Raw genomic sequence first — 26,268 nt, forward strand, 5'->3', positions numbered from 1 at the left:
TTTTGCCCGTCGACGAGTCTTTTAAAACGGTAACGAAAAAAATCGCAAAGTATTATCTTAGAGATGAAAATATTAATTCGATTCTATTTGCGTTGCATAGGCAATTAAAATCAATCAGAATTAATTTTACGAATAAAATTGTTCGCTGAAGCTTCTGTAGCTGGTATTCCTTGCAGCTTGAACATTTCGAATAATAATGTTACCCGCGGTTGAATATATTTGAGCGCAGCAGTCGAGAGGTTAAGCTTTCAACGCTTCGAGGCCGGTAGTAATAGCCTTGCCACGCATTGAAGTCACTCGGTAGTAATAGCCTTACCACGCATTGAAGTCACTCGAACGTTTGTATTAGCACGTTGACTGCCAGACCGAAATTTCGACTTTAAACAATCGTAAACCACGTAATTTAACAGTTATCTTACTACTTATTTTTGCAACTTCACTAAAGTTCATGAATTTGTTTCTCACTAGTGATTTTCATAATTTCTCAGTGTTCTTTGTGTCAAGTGTTTTTAAAAACGTGAAGTCATCGTAACAATATCGAACGTACGCACTTTCCCATTACGATACAGATTCACAGAACTTGTAGAAGAAATCGCGTTTCGTTAGTTTCATTTTTTTTCCCCCCCCTTAATTCCAGTCCTGTCATATCCGTTTAATTACACCGTCTTCTTTTCGTTTTTTCTCGCTCGGGCATTACTTGGCAACATTTTCTCCCGTAATATTCGTGTCCCGAACTGCCCCAAGTTTTTATCGACATTAATTAAAATTCCCTTTTACCCTCTCATTAACATTTCATGACTTCTTAAATGGAGGCCGTACCTTTTCACAGGCCCGAACGGCGATCTTACCGAAGGCCTGCACTCGCTGATCTTATTTCCTCGGCTGTTCTATCGTTAATACACATCATCTAGTAACGTATGCTGTATCGAAACGATACCGAGCACAGATAGCCACGAAAGATTTCGACGTTACCTCGCGAATTCTTACGTTTCCCATGAATATTCATCGCGCGGCTACATCTACAACAACACGATCGTAAATTTCCATCGCGACATCACGCGTTCCTAGATTTCGTCGAATTAAATTTGTCAAGGATGTACTAATGTTTCTCTTATTTTTAATACACTACCGGGTGCGACAGGAAAGTAAATAAATCTTTTCGGTGGCGTCGTTAAAGCTTCCTTCGAATCTCATTACGTTCTTTACAAGTATCCGAACGACGCTACCGATCGAAGCGATTGCCTTTAAAAAATTTTACGTAAACTTGAAGGTACGACAGAGCGATATTTTTTTATTATGTATAGACGGAATCGTTTTATCCGTGTGCAGGACACGATCGGTGTTGATATGCGGAAAGAGTAGTCGCGCGCTGTATCTATGCAAATATGTTACAAATAGTACCAAGAACAGGACATTTGAAATGCCAGCTGGTATCTGAGCTCGTGGATCGGTTTTGACTGAATACCTCATTAGATCGGGACACTGGTTCTTGGTAAAACATCGTTAGGCGTATCCCACGTAAATACGTTCCTCGTCGAGTTCTCGAACTCTTCACTTTCCTTCGTTTTAAATTCCGTCACAGTGTTTTTTCGCGCACCAGGTTGTTTAAGGTAAATAAATTTACACGGCCCCGTGAATTCGAGTAAAAACCCATCGGGTTCGCTTCTTCGTTCTTTCTGAACGGTACCATTGCTTGGGGGGATCGATGGGTACGAAATGGATTGGTCACGAACTTCTATCGAAGAGAAGTTCTCCTGTTTACATCTTGACCGTGAAGTTAACGTCTATGGAAGCCACGATGCCTCTTTTTGCGATACTCAAAAAGAGGCTTAACGGGCTCGCAGAAAGGGGAACGAATACGGTTTTATTTTGTTTAACTCTCGCGTCAATAATCAAAATACTGAGTACTCGAAGAGTGCTGGAACAAGTCGGATAGAAAGTAATGATTTTCCATGCTACGGTCCTTGCATGATATTCCTTTTAGTTACAATAGCGAACTGATAGGCCATTTTTCTCACGGGCGAAACGCGGAGAACCGGTTTGCGAAGGTGTTGGCAACCTTGGGAGTAGAACAATCGAAATTGCTTCATACATGCAAGATATGTTTTGAGTAGACCAATTTCTTGGACGTAAATGTTCAGATTTCTGCAAATAATGTTTACTTTGAGTACTGAAAGCTTTCTCGTAATCATCTCTATCGATAAATGAAATTCTTTTTATGAGTAATATTATTAATGGGTGAGTTATTTTACCCGAGTTTATGTATTGAATTTCGAAGATTCGAAAGAATGCAAAACGATGCTGGGTTATTTAATTTCGCGTCAGGACGGGGACCGAATGGGATTGGCGTCAAGTTGATTTCTCAGTTGGAGCTCGGCCAGCCAGAATGAACATTTAATTAAACGCTTTGTTCCCGCGGTTTTTGCCGATGGTCGAGTCACTCCTCGGAGTCGTGATCACGGAAGGAATGTTCCCCGTCGGAGTCCCTGCAACGGGGAGACGGATAACGCGAAGGTGGAGGGACATTCTTATCTCGCGAGATCTCTAATTAAAAGATCTCTCATTCCCGCCTTCGTTCGAAGACAACGAGAAACGCGTCCGCTCGGCTCGAAATGCCGCCAGCGAATAGCGATGTCGGTCTTTAATCGACGCTGATTACGGTTAATGGATAATTAGCGATGCAAATCGAATTTGCAACAATTATCGAAAATCTAACCCAACCATGTCTATTTATACGAGACCTTCTTCGAACATAATATAAACTTTGTCCTGATCTTTTTTGGTCACTCTGCATAATATTTCCATTATATTTTCGCTTAACCACGTACACGTTTGCTTTGAATTTTGCACGTTTATCAACCGTTACGATCTCCTTTTTTTCGTTCGAGGGATCAGTTATTGTAACGATAATTAACCTTTGTTGTTAACTTCCCACGATAATCTGTTAATTGCATTTTCGAATATTAGCTGCTTTGTTCGTTGCTTGAAAGGCAGCGCGTTACGCGCGTACTTGCTTTATTTGTCTTCGATGCGGACGGGCATTTAATTATGGTCGTTGGCAAGAGGTAGCATTATTTAAATCCTAATTTGCCACGGTTGTTTGCACGATTGAAATTTATCGTGGCGGCGGTGGGTGCCGTTTTACGAGCAACAGAAATACGCATTATTTCATTTCGTATTCCAGATTCGGCGGTAGTGTTTAATTACAGCACGGGCATACGAATAACGAACGATCCTCGATACGCGTGTTACGGTGGAAACAGGGTCAGAGAGATGCCTCGAACGAGGGCCGAAGTTCTGTTGGATATGTACGGGCACTCGAAGGGAGGGATTTCTCGTGCGTACGTGATGTAAGTTCACTGTAATTATGAGTTCCACTTGCCTGGTATCATAGAAGAGAAATCAGCTGCATAGTATCGGGTGAAAACGTTCGCGCGCCGCTCGAAAGCATAACACGACGAGAGGAAACAGACTGGATCCATTCCACCAGTTTATCCGTTTTGCATTCGTACTTTTCGTGTACGGTTCGAAAGGAAAAGTGATGGAAATCTTACGGAACAGGGGGATTAAACGAGCACAGAATTTCTAGGTGAAAATTATTTTACGTGCTTAGTACGTACTTGTAATTATCCTGTCAGGGAATAATTAAAAGATCTAAAGGGGAAATTGAAGAGTAAACGTGATACTTTGTAGGCAGAAAACTTGCTTAGGATGCGTTATTTCGCCAACCATTAATTATCTGATGATATCAACAGTGTATAGTATTATATTATAAGAAATCGAGTATTAAACAAATTAATTAATGGCGTACACAGTGGCGGAGTTTCTTCGGTAATTTGATTTTAATGAATGGTTCAAGAAGAAAAACTTGTAACGTAAACACGCCCTTCCTCCCTATTTCCTTATTCTCTACTTTCGATCAGAGTTTTATAATAAATAATTTGATTCGATCGACAACGTCTTGACTTTCGTTTATTGAACTGGAGAAATCCTGCTTGAATAAATTCCATTCTCGTGTTTCACAGCAATAATATTTTGCAATCAAATGCATTGGGCTGCCAATAATTAATGCTACGTACTCAACAAGATCTCAAATCACTTTTCTACTTCGGATGAAACAGAATCGATCATTTGTTACGTTCGAACGCGAAGCTTCTCTGCCCCGTACAGCGTGATTCGAAGCCAGAGTTTGGCATTGCTTGATTAATTATTCGGGTGTAATTAATCGATTAAGCGATACGATTAAAAATGTAGTCGTCAGAATTAATCACGATTAACGTTAGTCGATTACTGGAATTAATCGCTCGCGACGATTAAATTGATCGTTACTTTCGTGCGTCCATCGTTGATTAAATTAACGATTAATCAGGCGTTCCTCGGATAGTTTCAAATTGTTCACTGATTCATGCTGCTTTTAGAATAAATTTGCTTCTTAAATATTTACGTATATTTTTATTTTGAAATTCGAGACAAATAGTAATGTACAATATTCTCGAGATTATCGTTTCTGTTCTAGTTCGCGATCTGGTTCTTACATTCGGAAATACCGGTGTCGTTTACGCCATAGTGCTATCTAAAATTGATTAATGCGTCCGCTGGTTCAGCAAATAACATGCAATACATCACACAACGTGCAGTACAAATCTTCTATCCTAAAAATAGATCCCCTATTACTTTCATCGATGGAGCATACGCTGTAAGGTACGCGAGTACAGGGACGATCATTTTCTGCATATCCACGATACTTCCCCGTGTAATTATTGCTCAAAGACAAGCAAGCTATGAAAGTATGCTTTACGATCTTGTCTCTCAAGCAACTGCCTCTGATTACGGGTACATTGTACGTTCGTTTGCGGTCGTGATTCAAGGCTTCTTGCCGCGATTGGTAATAAACCGTCGCTTTTCCGGTCTTACGAACTCTGATTGAATGTTTAGCCGATTGCACGGCGCTTCGATTATATTTCCTGTTCTTTCTCCCTAACTTCTTCGTTGGAAAAAATTCACGATCATTTACAGTAAAATTACGAATGAAATAGATTTGGTTTACGGGAGTAGTCGATTAAAGAACGAACGATTCACCTTGAAACGACTGCAACTAAACTCCTCATACTTTTATCTTTAAAATTATCCTGTAACAACATCTTTCACGCGGAAAACGTGACATGCAATTTACCACACCGCGAATGTAAATTAAAATCGAAGGGTAATTGGAGTTCTTCCAGCGTTAATTTTCGCATTCACTGTAGCGATACCGGCGATAAAGAGACAATTTAACTCGAACAAAACGAGTTTCCGTCCAATCGAAGGAATCCTTGACAAACGAGGACCGATCCGATCGAAATCAATATCTCTGACTAATTACGCGGACGCTGAGCAATTCGATCGCCATTTTACCCACGGAGCGTTACAAAACCGTTCTTTTTGCCCGACTTCCATCGAGGGACGGTTACCATCGTCGTGGTTCTGTTAATTTTCATTCGATTTGATCGAGAAAGCGCATGTTTGAAAAAGAAACCAGATAAAAGGGGAGGGGAATTTTCTGCGGTCGGGTAACGCAAGATGTAAGGTAATTAATGCCCTTGGACGTTTAATTGGAAAAAAGGATGCTTTACGAGCTTGCTTTACGATGAGCTGCCCTGCTCCTGCGCGTCGTTCGCTTCAGGATCACGGCTGTTGCCCGACATTCCCGTCGCTTTTCCGATCAGGATGAAGCGATAGGATAATCGGATCGCGAGATCGGCAGGACGTCTCTGCGTTACAGACCACGGTTATCGCTCGAGTTGACTCTAGTCCAGTTTTGCTCGAACGTCAATCCGATCTTTCGATGAATACTTCAGCCCTGATAGCTGTCTTCGGACGTTCAACGTCTCTGTGAAACTTAACGCTCTTCTTGGCGTCCTATAGTGCTTTAAACGCGATGTTACTTAAAATTTCATTATTTCATCGAGTGAAATAAAGTTACCTTATTTTAGGAAATAACGTCAAAGATAAAGGAAAGTTTAGACCAGTTATTTACTTCTCAGAATCTGTAATTTAAATTGCTCCGAAACTTTGCTTGGAGCGTAGATAAAGTATCGAGGTTATAAACTTGGGGGAAGTAAGGTAATTTAATTGTATTTAACATTGTGGTGTTGTAGAGGATAATTTTCAGAATTATTTTGCAAGAAAATACGGCACGCCTGGTAAATAATGAATTTAAAACGATCTTCGACGTATTTTGGTAGGGTTCAGGGACTCGTGCCATGTATTAAATCGCGGACTTTTTGTTTTTATGTTATTAAACTGCGTTGTTGAGCATGGTGATTGCTTCGGTGAAAGACGTTCCCATCTTTATTGATCAGGATGACGTGGGATGGACACGCGATAATTAAATCGCCGCGAGATCGAGAAGATATCCTCCCAGGCCGAGCTGATCGCCTAAACTATTCGATCTACATATATGCAACGTTTAATCAAAATATGCGCAGAAATTAATAATTTACTACGTATAAATAATTATTATACCAATAATAGTATTCGGCGAATATACCTTTTCGATCGTTTTTATTAACCGATAGTAAGAATTTCGATTAATACAGAGAAATATAATTAGGGATATGTAAATTATACAGACACTATTGGAACACCATGATAGCTCCAGATGGCTGTTTTTACGAACATAATTTACACAGTCCAAAGCGAGAATGCTTGAAATCCATTCGAAGCGAATAGATACTTCACGCAGAGATAAGCCAGCAATTTGTATGTCAAAAAACACATTTGGACAGTGATGATTTATGATGCTCTGGTGTGAAGTAATTTTATTAGTTCGATTTCAGATCGGAGCTGCTCGACACGCGCAGCTTAGCTATAAATTCAGCCCCATCGTCGGTTTCTTTTTTGAAAATTGAAAACTGAATGTCACTTAGCGCAACGTTCTTTTTTTTATTCATGATATATTTCAAAACAGCGAGCAAGTTTTTGTACGAGACACCCTGATCAATTCGCTTAAAAATAACTGGACGTAGTCGAAGGACCGAGGACCTTGGTAGGTTAAGGGCGTTTTATATGCAATTAAAAATGGTGTTCACACTTTCTTAATGAAGATTTATTTTCGATGAATATTCAACGCGTCTAATTATATTACGGTGCTCTTATATTTCTCGTTAGGAGCGTGTGTCGTGCCCGCGTTACGATATCAATTTCTCAAATATCTCTTAATGAGCATCGATTGACCGATAAAATATAATCGCGCGTGCTCGTACAAACATTGCTCGATGGGTGTACCCGCGGGTACTCGAATGCCGCGAGTATTCGCGGATTTTAATTTACTTTCGTTTCACCACGGCCTTCCGATCGGAGTGAAATTCCTTTTGACTAGTAGATACGCACTTGGCGAGCTTTGCTTGTTGAGTGGAGGCCGGTGCGTCATTAATCAACGTCCACCGTTGAAAATTTCACGTTATGTTGATGCACCTGCGTGCGCTTGTACACGTGTGTCTACATGACATATCATTTTAATTTACGACGCTCGATGCTTGAGAAATTAATAGATCACGACGCCGGGAAAAATCCAATAACGCGACGCGAACCACGGCGAGTCCTCGAGATACGCGGATTTGCATAAATAGTGTCCCACCTGACTCGATCACCTTAAACACCTGCTTTTCGAAAAAATATGTAAAATAAATATTCTGTTTGTTTCTTAATAAAAATCAAAACTTTACCATTTTAAAATAGACAGTGTCCATCGATCAAAATGAATTATACCAAATATGACCTAATGTATTATAGTAAGAAAGAAAGATCAAGGCCTGGGTTTGAGCAAAAATGGCTGGACACTGTCCACGTACCGATTCTTTTTCCCCCCTGCAATACATTGTATTTATACCACTTGACTTACAACTAAAGCTCCGGAACGAATTAACCGCGTAAGTCGAGGACTTACCGTAATCCGGAATAAAATGTACAGTGGTGCTCAAGTCGGCGAACGCGAAGAAATTTCGCAACGATCGACGCGCGTACATTTTAGATAGCGTAATTTTAACGCAGACATCCACGTCGGTAGGATGTCGTCTATTACATCCGATCTTGGTGATTAGAAACGCCGGTGCTCCGGGCATTTTTCTTACGTATCTGAAATATTGTTCCAGGACAAGAACTGCAAGAATAAGTAGAAAATCGAGCGAATAACACGTTAGTCGACGTTTACCCTTTTTCTCTGTAATAAGCAGTATAGGTACACGAGTAGTTTCTGCTTTATGTAAGTTTTGTCATTATTCGAGTCGTTGTCTGGTTTCTTGTCAAGTATTCCGAGGAAAGAATTTCTTGCACCATTGAAACTCGATGACAAAATTAATCCTGCAATTCGTAAAAACTTAAAGATAGCACACGCCTGGTTTTTGTTGCAATCTTGATAGGTTCTCTCTAAGCTTCCGTTATTTCGTACAACTATCTGTTTATTTCAAGTACCAGTTATTTCTCGTATTCTTTATGAAGTCGTATTATTCCTCGTCCGTAGTCCTGAAGAGTTGCGCGTCCTTAAGTGAACAGTCAAACAAGCGCATTTAACGAAGCACCGGCGTAACGGTATTTCGCTAGAGTTTTAATTTACCGAAAGCCCTAACGATCTGCTCATAGAATTTTCATGCGGGAGAAATATGAATAGAAGTTCTTATTTGCTATGACATTTATAAGTCGCCGCCGACATTGTCCCTTTGCAACGCAAACGCAACGCTGTTGCGTATTAATTATTGGCTGTAACGCTATAAAACTGATAATATATCGGCAGAATTCAATACTAATCGTTTCTAATTCGTGTATCCACTTCCTGGAAACGTTCTTATTCCAGCAATTTTTGTTTGCATTCCACATTCGATGGGATGCATTCTTTTGCCAGGGCGTAAAAAGCACGCGTATAGTTTTACAGCGCAGAGGATACAATTTATTCCGGTAATGAACCGCGCGATCTATAATCGTTCTTTCGGTTCGAATTGCACAAGTAGAATACTAAGTAATCTGCCTTGTACCCGTCCTGATGTGGTAGACCGCTTCCTGATCGAATAACGATGTACGCTTTTTATCGATCATAAACACAAATACGTTTGAACGATAGTCTCAGAAAGTTAGCACGAAGGGTGCAATTAAATAAGAAAACTTTAATATAAAATTAAAAAGATTTAGCTTTCTGTCAGTCGTGAAATTGAAAGGTTTGGTTCGTTTAATAAATATGCCAAATGACAAGTTATCATCGTTATTATGAAATGTCTGGTCGGCGAATGGGATCGTTTGCAGGGAGAAAAGTAAAAGGGAAAAAGAGATTCGCGATCGGTTGTATCAATCGTTCCCGTTCGATCCCGTTTCTTCCGATCGTTTTTCCTCGGTTCTTGTTAACGAACGTCGAGGTTTAGAGTCAGAGAACTTAATAGACGCCGTTCGACAAGCACCGCGGATGCCCTTATTAAAGTAAAACCGATGGTTCGCGTACGTGCCTTGGGAATCGCGAGTGCGTGCACTTAATGCATTAACCGCACGCTAATTTTATATTCCGGAATTTTTTCCTTTAACGAGATAACGGCAACGCAGCGAAGTGTGTCCTAGAAATGGGTCGCTCCCGCTTAATGGCCGTGGAACTGATTGGAGGCTGATTAGAACACGCGCGATAAGGAACAACCCATTACTTACGCTACCATTACTTATGCAGATGTATCGGTACCTTCGGGAATTGTCTTTCATTAAATTTATCTGCGAAGATGTTTGAAGAATGCGCTATTAAAAGCCTGGAAGAATTAAAAGGCTAACCGATATTAGGTAAATGCTTCCATTATCGGTAGATTCGTTGCGTACTATTTTCATTTATATTGTAATTCTAGCTATCTCAGCTTCTTTTCGTTCTAAAATTTTTCACCTTCAACCCCAGATATTTATATTTGTCCCTTGAAAGGAATATTGTATAAATAAAATTGTGTTTTTAAGGGAATTAAAAAGGTATTTTCATTTATATTGTAATTCTAGCTATCTCAGCTTCTTTTCGTTCTAAAATTTTTCACCTTCAACCTCAGATATTTATATTTGTCCCCTGAAAGGAATATTGTATAAACGAAATTGTGTTTTTAAGGGAATTAAAAAGGTATTTATTTTGGAATTAGTGTCGTCCGGGCATTTAAATGTCTCGTACGCATATGAATCTCGGTTGAGGGAAATTGGGATGGGTTCGTGGGTCATTTAATATTCTCCCGAGGATGGGAGTGACTCAGAACCGGAGGGATCATCCACACGGACAAGCATTTTTTTCGGTTCACGAGCCCATCGTGTCCATTGTCTCCGAAAACAATGGCGCCATGTATCATTGTTTCTTCTATAGAGGATGCGCGTCTTTTTCTTCGTTGTCACGCCCTTTCCTCCCTTGTAATGATGATCTGCCCGGGACGGTTTATGAATGTGATTTCGCGTGTAATATTAATTTGGCCGGAGGTGACGTTCGGTTTACACCCAACGAAGATGTCGCGCTTCGGAGAATCGTCCACGAACCACAGCGAGGTAAAACATTTTCGTTCATTGATACATTTTTTTTTATTAGAAGATTAGATTTATTAATTATTAGAGTTATGTTTCTGTTTCTTTACTGTAAAACATTTCATTGTACATTTCAAATTCTAATTTTTATTCGACGTATAACAAGTTGTTTGTCTTTTATTTGGGCAGGGATTTTGCCCATCGTCGCGAAAAAAGGGTATCAGGTCGCTGCTGTAATGTGACGTTGACAAATATGATCGCGAGCTCGCTTAATTCAACAATATTTACGCAAGAAACTCGCGACGCCGGCATATCTGACATAATAATCTAGCGGGATTGCATGAAAAGCGCGGGTTTTAAGCGAATTCCGCTAATGATCGTCCATTTCCTCTTCTTTTGCAGATGCGTGGCTGGAATGGCAGAAAAGTTGCGCGAGGCGGCCGCACGTGGCGACGTTGCCCGGGTTGCTCGTCTCCTCGACGAAGATATTAAACTTTTACCTGACGAGGTGAGTCCATTTCGTCGCAAATATACGCACAATGAATTTATAAAATTGACAACATTTAATAGCTCTAAAATTTTCGCCTGAACTTGGAGAAAACTTCTCTTTTTCGAATCGAAATTTGAAGTCTTAAGTCTTGTTAGCGAAAGGAGAAAAATGAGATACGTAAAAGGCTTGGAATGAAATGATTGTTATTGGTCCCAGTTTTAATTATTGCCGATGAAGTCGTAGATTGATCGAACGAGGACCTTATTAAACGGAAATGAGGCGCGGGAATGCTGTATATTAATTACGTTACGTATTTGCATCTCCGTTGTGACAGTCGCCGTCGGTGGGAATGCAGATAAGCGTGTGCGGTGGGCATTTGTCAAAATGTTGGTTCGTTCGGGCCCGAGGCAACCCGTCCGATTATCCATGCGTTCATTACAATTACTTCTTCCTTAATTGCGCCGATGAAATTAATCGCCGTACAGCTTTTTCTTCACCGCTGGCTAAGTTGAAGCGCAAGTGTTTTATTGCGAGCGCCGCCAACTCGAGAAACGCTACGGCGATACATTGATAGCGAATGCATGGAATAATTGTAATAATGGAGATCGATCTCGAGGTCGAAGGAAGCGTAACAGCTTTTTCCTGATTGAATCGCATTTGTAGAATCCTTCCAGCGTATTCGACGAAGCAGGACAGATTAACTTCGACTTTCCATCAATTTCTTTAACTAAATTATAATAAATTCTATCAAGAAGGTTAAAACTATTTCAAGAAAAATTCATCTTTTAATCTGAAGTTATCTAATCAGCTTCCTTGAGAAATAACAGGGTGATGAAATATAAATAGAGAGACTGAACTAGTGGTTTTCCAGTTTCGTTTGCGTCGAAGGAAACCCTGGAAGTCAGGTGTAATATGTTTAAAGGAATATCTATTTACGCCCGTTGAAAGTTGGTTAAGCATTTCTGCTCGAAGCAAACGTACGTCGGCACCGTGGAATTGTTATGTTGGTTGGAACGAAATTTATGTTATCTATAAGTCTTTTCCAGTTGATTTATCTGCACAACTATTTATCAATTGATATATTACACTTCCTGCATCTAACGAACGCGGATAAGGTATACTTCTTCATTAACACGCCTGCGTTCGTTTGCTCTATTACTCGATGGAACGGACGCACGTCTGCAGGAAATTCGCGTACACGTACGTCGCGAGCGTGTCGAAATGATGTATAACGCGATTTGTTAAGTTTGTATTACATACTATTTACGTCTGGAACGTGTCGTGAAAAAATACTACTCCTGCTCGTTTAATTCTGCAACCGTGATTACTAAAATACTCTCCGTAGATGGAACGTTTAATATTTATTATTTTTATCGAAGCAGCGGTAGCACTTGTTCTTCAAATTAGTAATGAAAAGACACACTGGAACGGATTAGAATTCAAGGATTGGCTCGTGGTAAACTCGAACGAATAATCGTGTCGTGTTGGTTGAACCCCTGTTCGGCTAATTAAGGCTGCGTCCCTGCTTCATCGAGCTAATTCGACACGAGGAATGCGCGTGTTACAAACTGAAATGCGGGTACCTATTAATTGCGTCGCTAATTGACCCCTGCGATGAATCACGAGGAGCCAATTCAGAGAACAGTTTGGGGAACACCGTTCGAATTTAATATTTAATATTTGTTACCAGGCGCAGCTCGGAATATAATTGAAACGTATGTGTGGGAGCAGACGCTAATAACGTATATTATTTCGCAGAATGGGAAGAGTCCTCTTCAACTGGCAGCTGCGGGCGGCCATGTGGACGTATGCGAGGCTTTGCTTCTTCGAGAAATCGACGTCAACGCTGCAGACAATGTGAGTTATATCCACCGACTTCCTTCTCCCTCTCTCGTTTTATTATTTCTCGCGTGAGACGACCGCGTCACAAATTACAGTTCGCTGAAATATCATTCATATGATTGCGCGGCATCATTAGAGAAAGCACAATTTATACGAACAGATATATTCAATTACTGAAAATTGCTGTTCCAAATAGGTCGCTTCATTAACGGAATTCAATCGACTTTGTATCGTGCATAATCATCCATTCTACTATTTGATCGATTACTGTTTTCTGGACGATCCAACAATTTTTTATTTTTCTAAAAATCGTGTTATTTTTACCGAATGAAAACGAGGAGTAAAATTCTTTGAAACGACCCGTCGTTTTCGAGAAAATCGACGCTGAAAGATGTACCAATGCATGCACGTAACTTCCAGGTAATGACTTGGTGAGTTTTAGCGTGCATCAAATCAGTTGCCTATTTCGAGGACGTAACGAGCATCGAATATTTGCAGGGGGAGATTGTAATTGCATTTCAAATTGTAGAGATTCCAGCACGATAGAAAGAGTTCGTAACCCACTACGGTGAGCTCAGATCATTATAGAACATTGCCAGGAATTTTTGAAATAATCAAACTAAATATTTACAAAGTACTTTTCAAGGATCTTTAATCCAAAATTAAGACACGAAACGCGTACCCTCGACCATAATCAACGATTCCAAAAGTGTGGACATTAAATTCCGAAGCGTCGAGCAATTCGAAATTGGTTAATAATTCACGGGGCCTTGGTAGGTTATTCTGCATGTCGGTTGTGCGATATATCAACACGAATATACAGGCTAACGAGGGGTGCAGGGATAATTACTGTGTAATTACGGGTTTACGCAGTTGACGAATGAAAGGGTGCTCTGGACTTTTCGCTTTTATTTGACGTCCGCGTCCGAAATACGCTGATAAAAGAATCAATCTTGCGAATAATCGGATTAGAAAATTCTAATATCGTCGTGATTTAAATTTAAATTTTGAAAGTTGAAGGATTGGAAGGTTAAATAATCTATCATTCCTTCCGCCTGTCCTCCTGTCACTTCTTACTTCGTTCAAAGAAATAGTTCTTATAACATTGTTTGAAACCAGTTTTACACCGGGTCCAGCAACACGAGGTTTTATACCAACAAAAAAGTCTTGTTCTATTCTTGGTTTGCTCCGGTGCTAGGTCTTGTTTTATCCGGATTTACCAACCTATCGTTTGACTGTTTTAAATCCTAGTCCAAACCTATCAGACTGTAAGCTGTTTCATATAAAGCCTGATTTAGTGTATCGAACAAAACCACTGATCTAATATTATTGTCCAAATATCTACATGGTCTCAGATTGTAAAAATTAAAAATAATAATCGAGGTTGAAGTATACCTGCACACTCGAAGTAAGATATTGTAAAAATAAATTCCGGTTTCAAACATGATGCACGTCGATATTTAAAAAAGCCATGACTGAAACTGAACGTACAGCAAATGGGATGGTACAGGACGGATAAACGGTGTGCAGCGTATAACGGAGATTAATGGGATAGTGTGTCATGTTATTAGTTTTTGGCGTGAAAATTTAAATATGGATACGAGTTTATTATACGAGGGACTCCACGAGTTTTCGTAAAAACATTTCCAAGTGTGTTTGCAAAAATAAAATAAAAATGTATAGACTTGAGTCCATCAATTGTTTTATAAAAATATGAAACCTACAAAATAACTCCAGGAAGATAGTTGTGCAACTAGTTTTCTCAAAGTTGTAACAGTTGAAAGATGAACAACGTTTCGACCAAGATTAAATGCATATTGTTCCGTTAATCTCGAAAGGATTAAGTGGTCAGTGGTTTATGTAGTAGTTCGTATTACGCATAGAGGGAACAGAAAATCGCCATTGAGTTCCCGGTAGTAAGAAGCTGAATTCCCTAGAGAGGTAGGAAAGAATGTTGTTGGCCGTATATCTGATATCGTAACGAGGGAAGACAATGATTCATTCGAAACGTCGAAAAGGCAATCGGGATCATCTTCGTTATCACGTATCGAGATCCGGCTAGACCCGAGCGTGGGTACAATGCATCCATTGGTGCAGTGACTGACGGCCAATCTTCTTCCCCCTGGCTGCAGAACACGTTTGGCTAGATCTTGCCAGCGAGGGGTACCAAGGTGCCTGTATTTAGAAACAGTATACACGCGGCTGGTGGCCGGGGAATATTCGTACTAAATTCCCGTGAATATCTTCTTGCTTCGCCGCATATTGTGACACAAATTGTATACTTCTTTTTACATTTTTACTTTATAGTCATGTCAGTTTACTTCGGTGGAAGGGGGCGGTCGGTGCTCGATTAATAAGATGGGGAATATATTTTCCTGGACGTTTCGTTGGCCACGAGAATATCCCGTTTTATGCGTTCCCAAATTATCGTTTCGAATAAGTTACAAATAATAAGTTATTGATGAATTAATTTATATTTGCGAAGAAACACTCAAGTTTACTTTTCGATCTTCAGTTTCGCGTATTAAAAATACAAGAAATTTAGACGCGTGTAGTTTCGAAACTACTAAGGCTTTATTAATAATTGAGCCATCGTTAGAAGCGGTGAACCTTCCCCTTTAAAATGGCTCTTGGTTTTTGTCGATCCGACTTTCCGTTTTCGAGATATCATCGTGTAAAGACAATCGTAATTTTTAAAATTCCGCCACGTCCGACTCTCCGTCTTACGGAAGCCTATTAACGCGTATTAAAAATACTAAAACTTTAGACGCGTGCAGTTCCGAAACTACTAGCGTTTTATTAATTATTGAACAACTGTTAGAAGCGGCGAATCTTCCCCTTTAAAATGGTTTTTGGTTTTTGACGATCCGACTTTCCGTTTTCGAGATATCGTAATTTATGTAAAGGGGTAATTTTTCTAATTCGACTGTCTCTGTCTTCGTCTAGCGGAGTCGGACCTCTTTGTCGCGCGTGCGTAGTGCTGACCTACCCCGCGTACGTGACTCTCGTGACCCAGTTTCGCGTAGTATTTCCAAGAATTTACTACGCACTGTTTACTATTGTCACGCGCGCGAGATCAATGGACTCGCGCGAGCGCAACGAAATGTAAACAAACCCCTATCTCCGAAACTAGCCACCGCATCGACTTGAAACTAAAATCGCTATATCTCCGGAACTAATAAAGCTATCGACTCCCACAAACGCTCATTTTAAAGGGCATTTCATCCTCTATCCAATGACTACACTCATTACTATAATTTATGCTTCCTTCTATGTTTAATTTGCAATTTACTTTGACATTACATACCTAAAAAAGTTTCTGCAATTCCTATTGATTATAAAACTGGATTATAAATTGTTTATTAAATTGAAAGCGAATTTCAATTTCTGTACAGGATGTTTGCCTAATTACTAGCCAGCATTTTTTCGTCAATAATAGTTTTCTCCGGAACTATCCACTTGAAACAAAATTCGTTTTTCAAGGGCAATTTATCGTCTATCTGTTTCGTGAAAATTTCCACATTTGGACCTTTGAAATTAGCTTAAGGAGACAGAGCCGGAGGACTCTATCTCCCCGAGAAACGGGAAGTAAAATGAAACTTGGCGAACCTGTCTTCCCGTACTGTATCTTCATCCTGACCGTGTACCATAATGGACGCGCGGTCAACGCGAATATTTCCCATCGAGAGATGAATTGGTATCGTCGGACGGTTAAAGAACGGTTAAAGGATCTTTCACCTTATGCCAACAGTTCTTGGCCTCGGCTTTTTGCCACGGGGTACAGTATCGGCTTATAGTGGCGGATATACGCGCGCCTTTTGTCTGCATAAGGCGATCCGGCGAAGTGCAACGTGGCACAGAACGCAACCACGGTATCTGCAAACGAAAGTTCGATATTTATTGGTGACCGATGGAGAAACGTACAGCGGTCCCTGTCTATGCCCATTTCGAATCGTTTGTACGCGCGCAGCCAGGATTATGGAAACCGCGGAGACATTATGCGCGCTTCCAGAGAAGCTCAGACGGGTTTTTTGATTCGTGGAATGATGAAGTGCGAGCTTCCCGTGGAACAGATCGAGCATTTCAGGCCTTCGAAGAAATTTCTCTAACGAGATCATCGAGGTTCTCGAATTTTTCTTGCCTCGATCGTAAGTAGCACGTACACGTTTTTCACCGGATATCACGTGACTTCGCTTGCCTGGCGGTTGCAAAATATAACAGGGATCAACAATGTCTTTCATTAGTGGGGAACAGTTGTTAAAAAGTTGTAAAGCGGTACAAGTTTATTTATTAAAAGTTTCGTTCGTGGTTCGTGGATGTTAGGAGTCTAATTCCTCGAGACAGGTCGTGAAATATTCTGTCATAAATGTCAGAAGCGAGAAGATGCGCGTCGATTTAGAAAGCTTCGCTGATCTATCGCGAATATCAGACCAAAGTACCACCAGCAACGCAGAGCAAATGAAAGCACAACGCGAACGCCGGCGAATCGTAAATTTCACGGTTGTAAATGCCGTTGAAGTATTTCCTTTGCAGGGCCAGTTTGCGTGCGCTATTCGTTCGCAAAATTCTCGTGCACGATGCACCGTCGGAAATCACCCGGGGCATTTTGCAATTCTACCACTCTGTAACAAACTATCGAGCTATAAAACACGTTCGTTCGAAGCTAGGAACAATTTTTCTATCCACGTTCGCAACACGTATTCCCTACTGCATAAATTTTGTTTCGACTTTCGAAATAGGTATTATTACGAACTTTTTTTTTTAATTTTCAAGAGCTTCGCTAATTTCGTTTGTTACAACGACCCAACATTTCCATAGATATTAAAAAAAAAATATGTAGTTATGCTTGAGAAAGTATCCGTATGAATTATGGTACGATCGAAGAGGAACGAGCGTATGGTTAAGCAGGAAATAATCTCAGAATTTATCGCCCCCACTAATGATATAATATAATAGGCAAAGGGACGGGCGGAGACCCGAAAAATGTGTCTCGCGACGTTATTTAGTGACCAGACCCGCGCGTCATCTAATACGTTTCATAAGCTTCTTGCATTCGTTTAGGCTCGTAAGTCTTCTAAATATCGTCGTATCAGAGTCGAATCTGAAAGGGGACGCGGGGATGTACAAACCCGATAAATTTCGACACGAGGCGGACGGCGGATCCGTGCTTGAACGTTTCGAGAGCCTCCTTCGATTCCTCTTTCTTCTCAACCAAGATTTATACGCACTGTTTACGGCTCGCGCGTTTTTCGAACGATTCAGCCACGAGGAATTTGGCACACGTTCTTCTGCGTGCATTATAGTCTGGGGGCCTGATGTCGGAAGGTCTGTAATTATGAGAGGCCTGAAAATAGCTTTTTAGAGGAACATAGGCGTCCGTCGGTGCGGGATCCTTCCTCTTTCAAACCGGATTTCATCTGTCGGGCTGTTTCTGTCAAGGTTTCTCTCGGGGTATCCTAGACAGGAAGGCGATTATCATACGCGGTTAAAAGTTCCTCCATCTGCTTCGATATATAGGGTTTAAAAGAAAAGAATATTCTTACTATAATATAAAAATTTCTTAAAAGTCTGTGCAAACGTTTGAGTCTTCATTCTCGCAAAATTCTTAGAATCTTGTACCCTCGAGCTTGCGCTAGGCTTCGAACAGACATGTTCCACGCCGTTGCAAAAAGGTAACCGAGTATTAGAGGACTCGGAACAGGTAAAATTCCGCAGATTAATGCGACTGCCCCGGGGTTTCTAAGACCCAAATGTTTCGGCCAAAAGGAACACGACGCTTGGCTCGCGATGTTTTTACGTGTCGAGTGAGATTTAATTTAGCAAACGACGTGACTGCAATCCCATATTTTTTACCGTGACGTCTCGTTTATTTGGCCGGCTGGCAATATTTCGCGGGCTCCTGTTTAATCCTCCGCAAAGTAAGAGTCAGGCACAACTGTAATTTATTACGCCAACTATATTTAAATCGACACTAAATATTATGCAACGATCCGAAAGTTAGCGTTAAGAAGCAGCTGTTTTTCGGTGGAATGATTAACTGTACAGGAATTGCGAATTTTCTTTGTGTGTTTTGCACGGTAGAAAAAAGTCTTTCGGTCAACATTTCGTCGGATCTCGGTTTCCCCTTGCAATACAGTGTGGCGCGTCTTTCTGCCACTCAATAAAATCGTTTTACAGCAAGTTGTGCAACACGAGCCGGGTTCAAATCTTCTTTCGCGGCAATAAAACGGGCTGGAAACATCTTCGGGTACTTTCTCCGTAATTATACGACAGCGAGAAGACGAATAAACTGGTATAAGTAGTGATAGGCCGGTAGCTTATTACGAGAACCATAGGGAACCCAGTGTTCATCAGCGTTCATCAGGATACAAGCGGCGTTATCGAGAGATTTCGCGTATTTCTAACTAGTTAATCTCCCTCGTGTATCTATCAGGAAAGTGCCGGTCTAAGGTCTAATTACCAACCGCGTTGCCAGTCATTTATAACGAATACGCTGTTATTAACCAATCGTTCGCCCGCTGATATATTGTTTCGTCGTTCGTTCTTTATTTTCACGGGGCTCTGATAACACGCGAAGATTATGCAGGAAGAAGTGAAAATGTTCTCGGTTATGAGTTTGATGGCTTTCACTTTTACACTTGCGCGTATGATATAATAGGTCTCGACAGTTTCGTGGTTGCGCCGTCGTTTCGAAATCGACGATTTACGATGCAATTTCGCGCGCCGTAAACTTTGACTTTTCGGCGTTTAATTGTTAGTTTAGAAAGTATCGTTCCCCCGACGGTGTCCTCGAATATTCGAATCAAGCTATTTCGCGCGTTTAGTCGATCATATTGAAGCTCGACGTTGCGTCCCGCTGACTTTGATTTCGACAAAAAGAAACATCCGCCCATTTTAGCTCCTGGAGCTTTTCTGGATCCGGTATAATCGCGTCCAGTTTTATCGTACCGTCCGCGAAGTCACGGGGAAAACCACTTTACTTATAGGGTGGGCCGAGAAAAATTTTCGTATAAACAGCGTACCGACGAACGTCCAAACTCGACCTATCAGCGGTCGGTTGGAGTTTTACGTCGCGTCGATGCGGCCGTATGCATATGTATGCGTTAGCGCACGCCTTGGAACAATGATACCAGTTTGACTGGTGTGGTTCCCCCGCTCCTTGGACCGCGGCATGCACTGTATCGCGATCCGATGCACTCGCTCGGATACGTTGCATCGTTGCATGCACGGAGCTGCGAGGGTATCGCCGGCGATTCCAGCTTCCAGCTGCTAGAGAAACTGATAAGTCCCATTGACACGCGCCGGAATTTAACAGCGCGCCTCGAAAATGGCAAGAGGCTAATCGTTTCGATTAGGGCAGCTGGAAATTGCCGCATAATGGGAGCGTAAAGAAGCTAGTCGACTGCGCCGCGCTCCACCATTTTATTCTGGATCCCCCTGAAAACGGCAAGGAACAGTTTATTTTCCTTTCTAATGCCCCGACGAACCTTTTTTTTCAAATTATTTTGATTCTTCTGTCTAGTCCATCGGGGATTCCTTCTGAATTTGAAATTTGTGTGTTTTTGTGAAATTATATTTCTGTAATTTCGGTTCCAAGCTGCTAAGGAGACTGGTAAGTCCCATCGACACGCGGAGGAATTTAACTGCGCGCTTCGAACGATTCGAAAATGGTATGAGGCTAATCGTTTCGATACGAGTCGCTTGGAATGGCTGCGTAATGGGGGTGTAAAGAAGCTAGTTGAATAGAGCGCGTTAAAATGACTATGAAGAGGGTATCGTAAATGGTAATCCGGTTTCCTTTATTACGGGATTTTTATCGGATATAAATTACGCGATCATTGTTCCTTTCCCATGGCCTAGGGTTGGAGGAGATATTATAGATACTTTACTATTTGAACATTATTGAAATTATCGAAAACTTAAGATCTTTAGTTCAAAGATTACTATATCATAACGTGTGGAGTGCGCAGATTCGAAGAATAAATGCTGGTAACGGTCGACAAGTACTTTTATTATCGTGACAAATTAACCGTGAACATTCGCGTAATTCTTCCTCGTTCGCGGGTATTTAAAATGCATCTTTCCGTTTAAAAGCTAATTTATGTCATATTAGTCGTGTGACGAACGAGACTCTAATGCGTCGTTTATACATTCCGTTCGGGGGCCCCCCTCCTCGGATGAAAAAGTCGTTGCCTGATGGTAGTATAAAGTCGAAAATGTGAAATTATGGAGTTCTTTAATACGCGGATGACATTAAGATTTATTACGCCCAAGAAGGCTTGGTACTCGTAACGAAAGATAATGCAATTTCGAATTCCTTCGTGGATAATTCCGCGCGATAAACCATTCCTACGGTGTACATAGCGAATAGGGTTACGGCAAATCTGCTATAAAGCTGTCACGCTTTCAGTTTTCGTTCGATTGAGCAGCGCGAGGGATACGAATGTTTTAATTAGGAGAAAGTGCAAAGGCCTCGTTAAAATGGGTCGCCCGGGCATCGACTTTTGCCTCAACTTGCTCGCCTTAGTCACTCTTTCGAAAATATTAACGCTCGCTTTCGATTTAAATACTTTGCTCCATCCAAACTCGATCGATATATTTTCCTATGCTAATAACTTTGCTACTCTCGAAATTGTTACAGTTATACAAACCTTTGCAAGTCTGTAAAAAATTTTAAAAGAATCAGCAGAGCCTGATGATAGGCATAAATGATCTAATTTAGATAAAAGGCCATAAATAATGGTTCATTCCTATGTATCAAAATTTGTCGCAATTAACGAGTACACACACCCACATAAAACCACACACGTACTACAATAAATTCTCGAGTTCTGTACGCTGAAAGATGTGAACTTAGATCGTAGATTAAAGAACACTTTCTATTCCAGATTGTCCAATTATAAGTTTCATACAATTTCTATTGTCTTCGTAATAACTTCGTGGTACAATGTATTATTCCTCTAAGACGGTGTTTCTGGAAGTATGGTATTGTTGGTAGTTTGTCGGTTCTTAAAAAAATACGCGGTTTTAAATTAAATTCGATTTTGCACGGAAGACAGTTTGGCAGAGGTTGTTCTAAAGTATTGTATCTCGTAAAAGCGCTGTTGAAAATCGCTGCTATTGTAAATTGCACCGGCTTGTTAGGGGGGTTTCCCAAGAGCGAACGGCATCGAGAGATCGATCACTCTTTATGTGGAGCATCGTTGCAACGATCTTCGTGCACCGTCGGTCGTCTATTGTGCATCTGCGAAGAGGTTCGATGCAACACCGGATAACAGCCTTGCGCCGGCAAATGTACGGATAAAAACGAGACACTACGTGCAATCGTAATTGAAGATTAGACACGGAACAGCACGTTAATTATACCCTTATATCTCCGTATTGTTGGCGTTATCGCGCATTAGTTTCTTTGACAACCATGTGGAAGTGGCTTATTCTTCTTCCCAGGGGCGCCTTTAGGAAAACCTTCACGATTTTAATAGGCAATGCATATTATCCAGTCGACGATTCCTGAGAACGTTCGCTCGACCGTGGCAGAATTTTAGGAAAAACAAAATTATTATCAAAAGCTATTAATAAAAATTATATCGACGCATTTATAGGTGGAACCATGTGGTCTGTACAAGCTATACTAATCGTCCAATTTCTTGAGAACCTAAATAACAAGATCGAATTGTTGAAAAGCAGACAGTTCTGTTATTTCATATCGAATGTAAGAAACGAACTTAAACAAAATTGACAGAAGTCCTTGCGACGAGTTGACTTGTTACGTTTGTATCATCATTGACCACACGTTTCTGCTAACGATGGCCGAGTTTCTCGAGGCCTCCACGGAGGAACTTCACACTTTGTTCCTCCAATCAGATCCCGACAGTCCTTTTCACCTCTTCATCATGAAACAGCGATTAAGAAGAGTCCCAGAAGCTTCGGAAGGAAATGTTGCTACAGCATGACAACGCTAAGTCTAATATCTCGTGAATCTTATCCCGTTTGCCATAAAGATGTACCCCATAGACACCATACGATTTTAATCTCGAAGACTATTATTTGTCGAAAATTGAAGAAACGTCTCTTTGGACGTTTGTACGTCACGTTACGTTTCGTTCGATGTTCGTAGGTGTTAATCGATTTTCCAAACGTGTCACAGTAGGTTTATTAACCTGTCCACTGATTGCTTAGGCAGTGAGATCGTATTAGACAGTATTATCTATCCGTTTACATATGAGACGGCGGTAACTCGCTTACATATGAGACGTAACTGAGACGATCGTTTCCTCGTGATAATTAGATTTAATGACGCGAGTTGCACCGCGCACGCGAAGCAAATTATTGAGATAATGTAACGTCACGACGAGTTTGTCAAGCCGGTTGGTGTAAATCGAATCGATTGTATTCCCTGTACTCGTTTGTAAGATTAATTCGTTACGTATCGTAATTAGTTCGATATAATCGATACACGATGGAGCACTTAAACGTATAAAATAAGAATTCTATACAAATCGTAACACTTTGTCGCAAATTGCGCTATATTTATTATGAAATTCTTGGCACGAGTAACAGTTTATAGAGTATACAGGATCGTCGGGGCATGCAAAGGAATTACAAACATTTCAATGAACTTTCACCGAGGTTTATCTAGCGACAGTAGACAATCATTGAAACATCCACATTCACGGTGACGTATACACATAATCGTCTTTCGCATGACTGGTCGTACAGGACGCCTTTGACGTTCGAACCTCTCATTTATCATCTGTGCATGAATATTGAGCCACTTTTTCAACGTCTGCCATTCGTTGCTTTCCAGCCTCTCTTTCTGAAAGAACGCTAAAAATACCCGGACAAAGATAAATCGTATTACCGCTCGTTGTATTGAAAACGAATAGTATAATAAAATCTCTCGGATCTGCATAGTAATTCCGAAAAACCTGTGTGTTTACTCGTATTTACAAAACAGCTATTGGAAACAGTGTTGCGTTATTTGCTAATAACACTTTTATTTCAAAAATCGTTCGTACGACGAGCAAAGGTTCTCAAACTCTCGAGATTTCGTGAATGGTGGACACCTGTACCTCCTAAGTAAGAAATGAGTCAAGAGAAAACGGTGTTAATTAACAACTGGCCTTTACATCTCGCGATCTGTCGAGTAATCGTGGATACAGAAGTATGGCGATAATAAAATGTGATTTTGTTGCACAAAATTTCACATACAAAGTCAGAATTTTTTCTCAAGTACATTGTAAGAAATATCAACAACCTTTTCTATATATTTTATTTTGCTAGATTTATGATGTCTGTTCGAGTGCAAGCGATCGATAGAAATCGTAGAGTTTAATTTTCGAAATCGCCTTTTCAAGTCGAATACCCCACTGTGCGAGTTAAGGAGAATCCGGTGTCTCGATCGGGGATGCACAGCGCGCGTACGAAATAAAAAGAGCACGCATGGTCGACGTCGTGAGCCTCGCGACCACTCCTTTTTTCACCCTGCCACCAGGTACACCGGACGCTGGATCTTGAAATTCATAACGAGAACACCGACACGTTTCGTGCGTTGTCGATCGCGGGTCGCGGTCTACGATTTCACGCGCGTCCGTGCCGAGATATAAATAATTAAACTTCCGCCGGCGCGTCCCGGAATATCGTCGAACCGGTGAGGATAATCGACGGCCATTAGACTGCGTCGAGATTTGCGAGTTCTTTCGCGGCGGCGCAAGAACTGGAAACCTCTTTTATGCATCGCGCTATCCATTCTCCTCTGGCGACGGGATGGTTCTTCGATCCTCACGTGCAATGACCCTAAGGCATCGAATGTGTCTCGATTCCAATGAAACTTTCCTCCTTCAACGAATAACCATCCAAACATTTTAATGGGAGATTCTAGAGTCCAAAGCAAGACGAAAATCAAGAATACCAATCTGTTGATTGAGGCTTTGTTAAAAACTTATTAACGTTTAAAGTTCCATTCCGGCTGGAAATTTTTCGTCGAAAAAAAAAATTTCAAATCGTTCTAAAAAAATTATTCTTAGCTAGGGAGGTCAATTATAATCATATTTGGTCAATAGACATACCATCGAAATCCTACTCATTTTCGAGAAAAAAATTCGAGTAGGTGCCTAAATTTTCGACAAATTAAAAAATTTCAAATCGTTCTAAAAAAAATATTCTTAGCTAGGGAGATCAATTACAATCATCTTTGGTCAATAGACATACCATCAAAATCCTACTCATTTTAGAGAAAAAAATTCGAGTAGGTGCTTAAATTTTCGACGAAATTAAAAAATTTCAAATCGTTCTGAAAAAATTATTCTTAGCTAGGGAGATCAATTACAATCATTTTTGGTCAATAGACATACCATCGAAATCCTACTCATTTTAGAGAAAAAAATTCGAGTAGGTGCTTAAATTTTCGACGAAATTAAAAAATATCAAATCGTTCTAAAAAAATTATTCTTAGCTAGGGTGATCAATTACAATCATTTTTGGTGGATAGACGTACCCACGAAATCCTACTCATTTTCGAGAAAAAAATTCGTGTAGATGGACAAATTTTATTAATAATATTTAACAATAATTTTGGCCTTATTTTGGTCTCTATCGTCAGAAGGGGAAGAAGATATACTTAATTCGATGCCCATCCTATAAATTTGTGTGATAAAAAATCTGTTTATTCGCTAATTTTAATTTCTCCTTTTCTGGCAACGCATCTATTAAATTGCCAATATATTAGGATACGTTCAGTCTTGTTATATCATGCGTAAATCACGCTCATTTAACGCTCCGCTATGCAGCATCCTCCTTCGACTAGTTCTTAGGGTATTAATTTATCGCGAGACCAGCGGCACATCGCGAGAAAGATCAATCTAGCATTGAATCGCGATTCCCTGCCGCCACAAGCTACATTAAAGCAAATTAAAATTGTAATAGACTCGTTGGACGAACGAAGAACACTTATATAATTTTAACACGTTGATTGCCAATTACGGGACGCCGTGGCTGACGATTTGTCACCGGATGTTGCGAATAAATGGTCGATAAAGAATGTTTGAAGGAAGAATATAAATCGCTACGAATTAAACAATCGATCTACGGTCAATTTCTGAACGAAGTATGCAGAAAAAGAAACGCAGAGTACTTTTGTCAAGTTTATGGACGGTTAATTACAAGTTTACCTCGTTTCCTTTGCGAACAACGTCCGATCGCACCTGTTGGCGCAGTACGAATATTTAACAGGTGCTTCTTCGCCACGCTAAACGCATTTTCGTCGACAAGAAAGACCGTTAAAGTGCCTCAGAAAATGATTCTACACATTCTGTGGTTCAGCGCATTCTAGGAAGTGACGGTTCATTATGTTACATAATGTACGCCGTTTTATTCTTGTTATAGACCCGGAATGCTGCAACTTGTAGATCATGGTTCTCGTAGTTCCCTCGTCGAGAAGGAAT

At 40.6% G+C, this 26,268-nt stretch overlaps 1 protein-coding gene across 1 annotated transcript in view; it reads left to right on the plus strand.

Moving 5' to 3' along the window:
* The first annotated feature begins 3,273 nt into the window (after window positions 1-3,273).
* LOC122395785 (ankyrin repeat domain-containing protein 6) overlaps window positions 3,274-26,268 on the plus strand; it is a 98,688-nt gene continuing 75,693 nt past the window's right edge. The window contains exons 1-3 of the mRNA XM_043393642.1: window positions 3,274-3,350; window positions 10,897-11,002; window positions 12,743-12,841. Coding sequence (XP_043249577.1) covers window positions 3,274-3,350; window positions 10,897-11,002; window positions 12,743-12,841 — 282 coding nt within the window. The remainder of the gene's footprint in view (window positions 3,351-10,896; window positions 11,003-12,742; window positions 12,842-26,268) is intronic.

Source organism: Colletes gigas, unplaced genomic scaffold (assembly GCF_013123115.1).
Source record: "Colletes gigas isolate AHSC1104 unplaced genomic scaffold, ASM1312311v1 Colletes_gigas_Sc00006, whole genome shotgun sequence".
In the NCBI taxonomy this organism is placed as follows: Eukaryota; Metazoa; Arthropoda; class Insecta; order Hymenoptera; family Colletidae; genus Colletes; species Colletes gigas.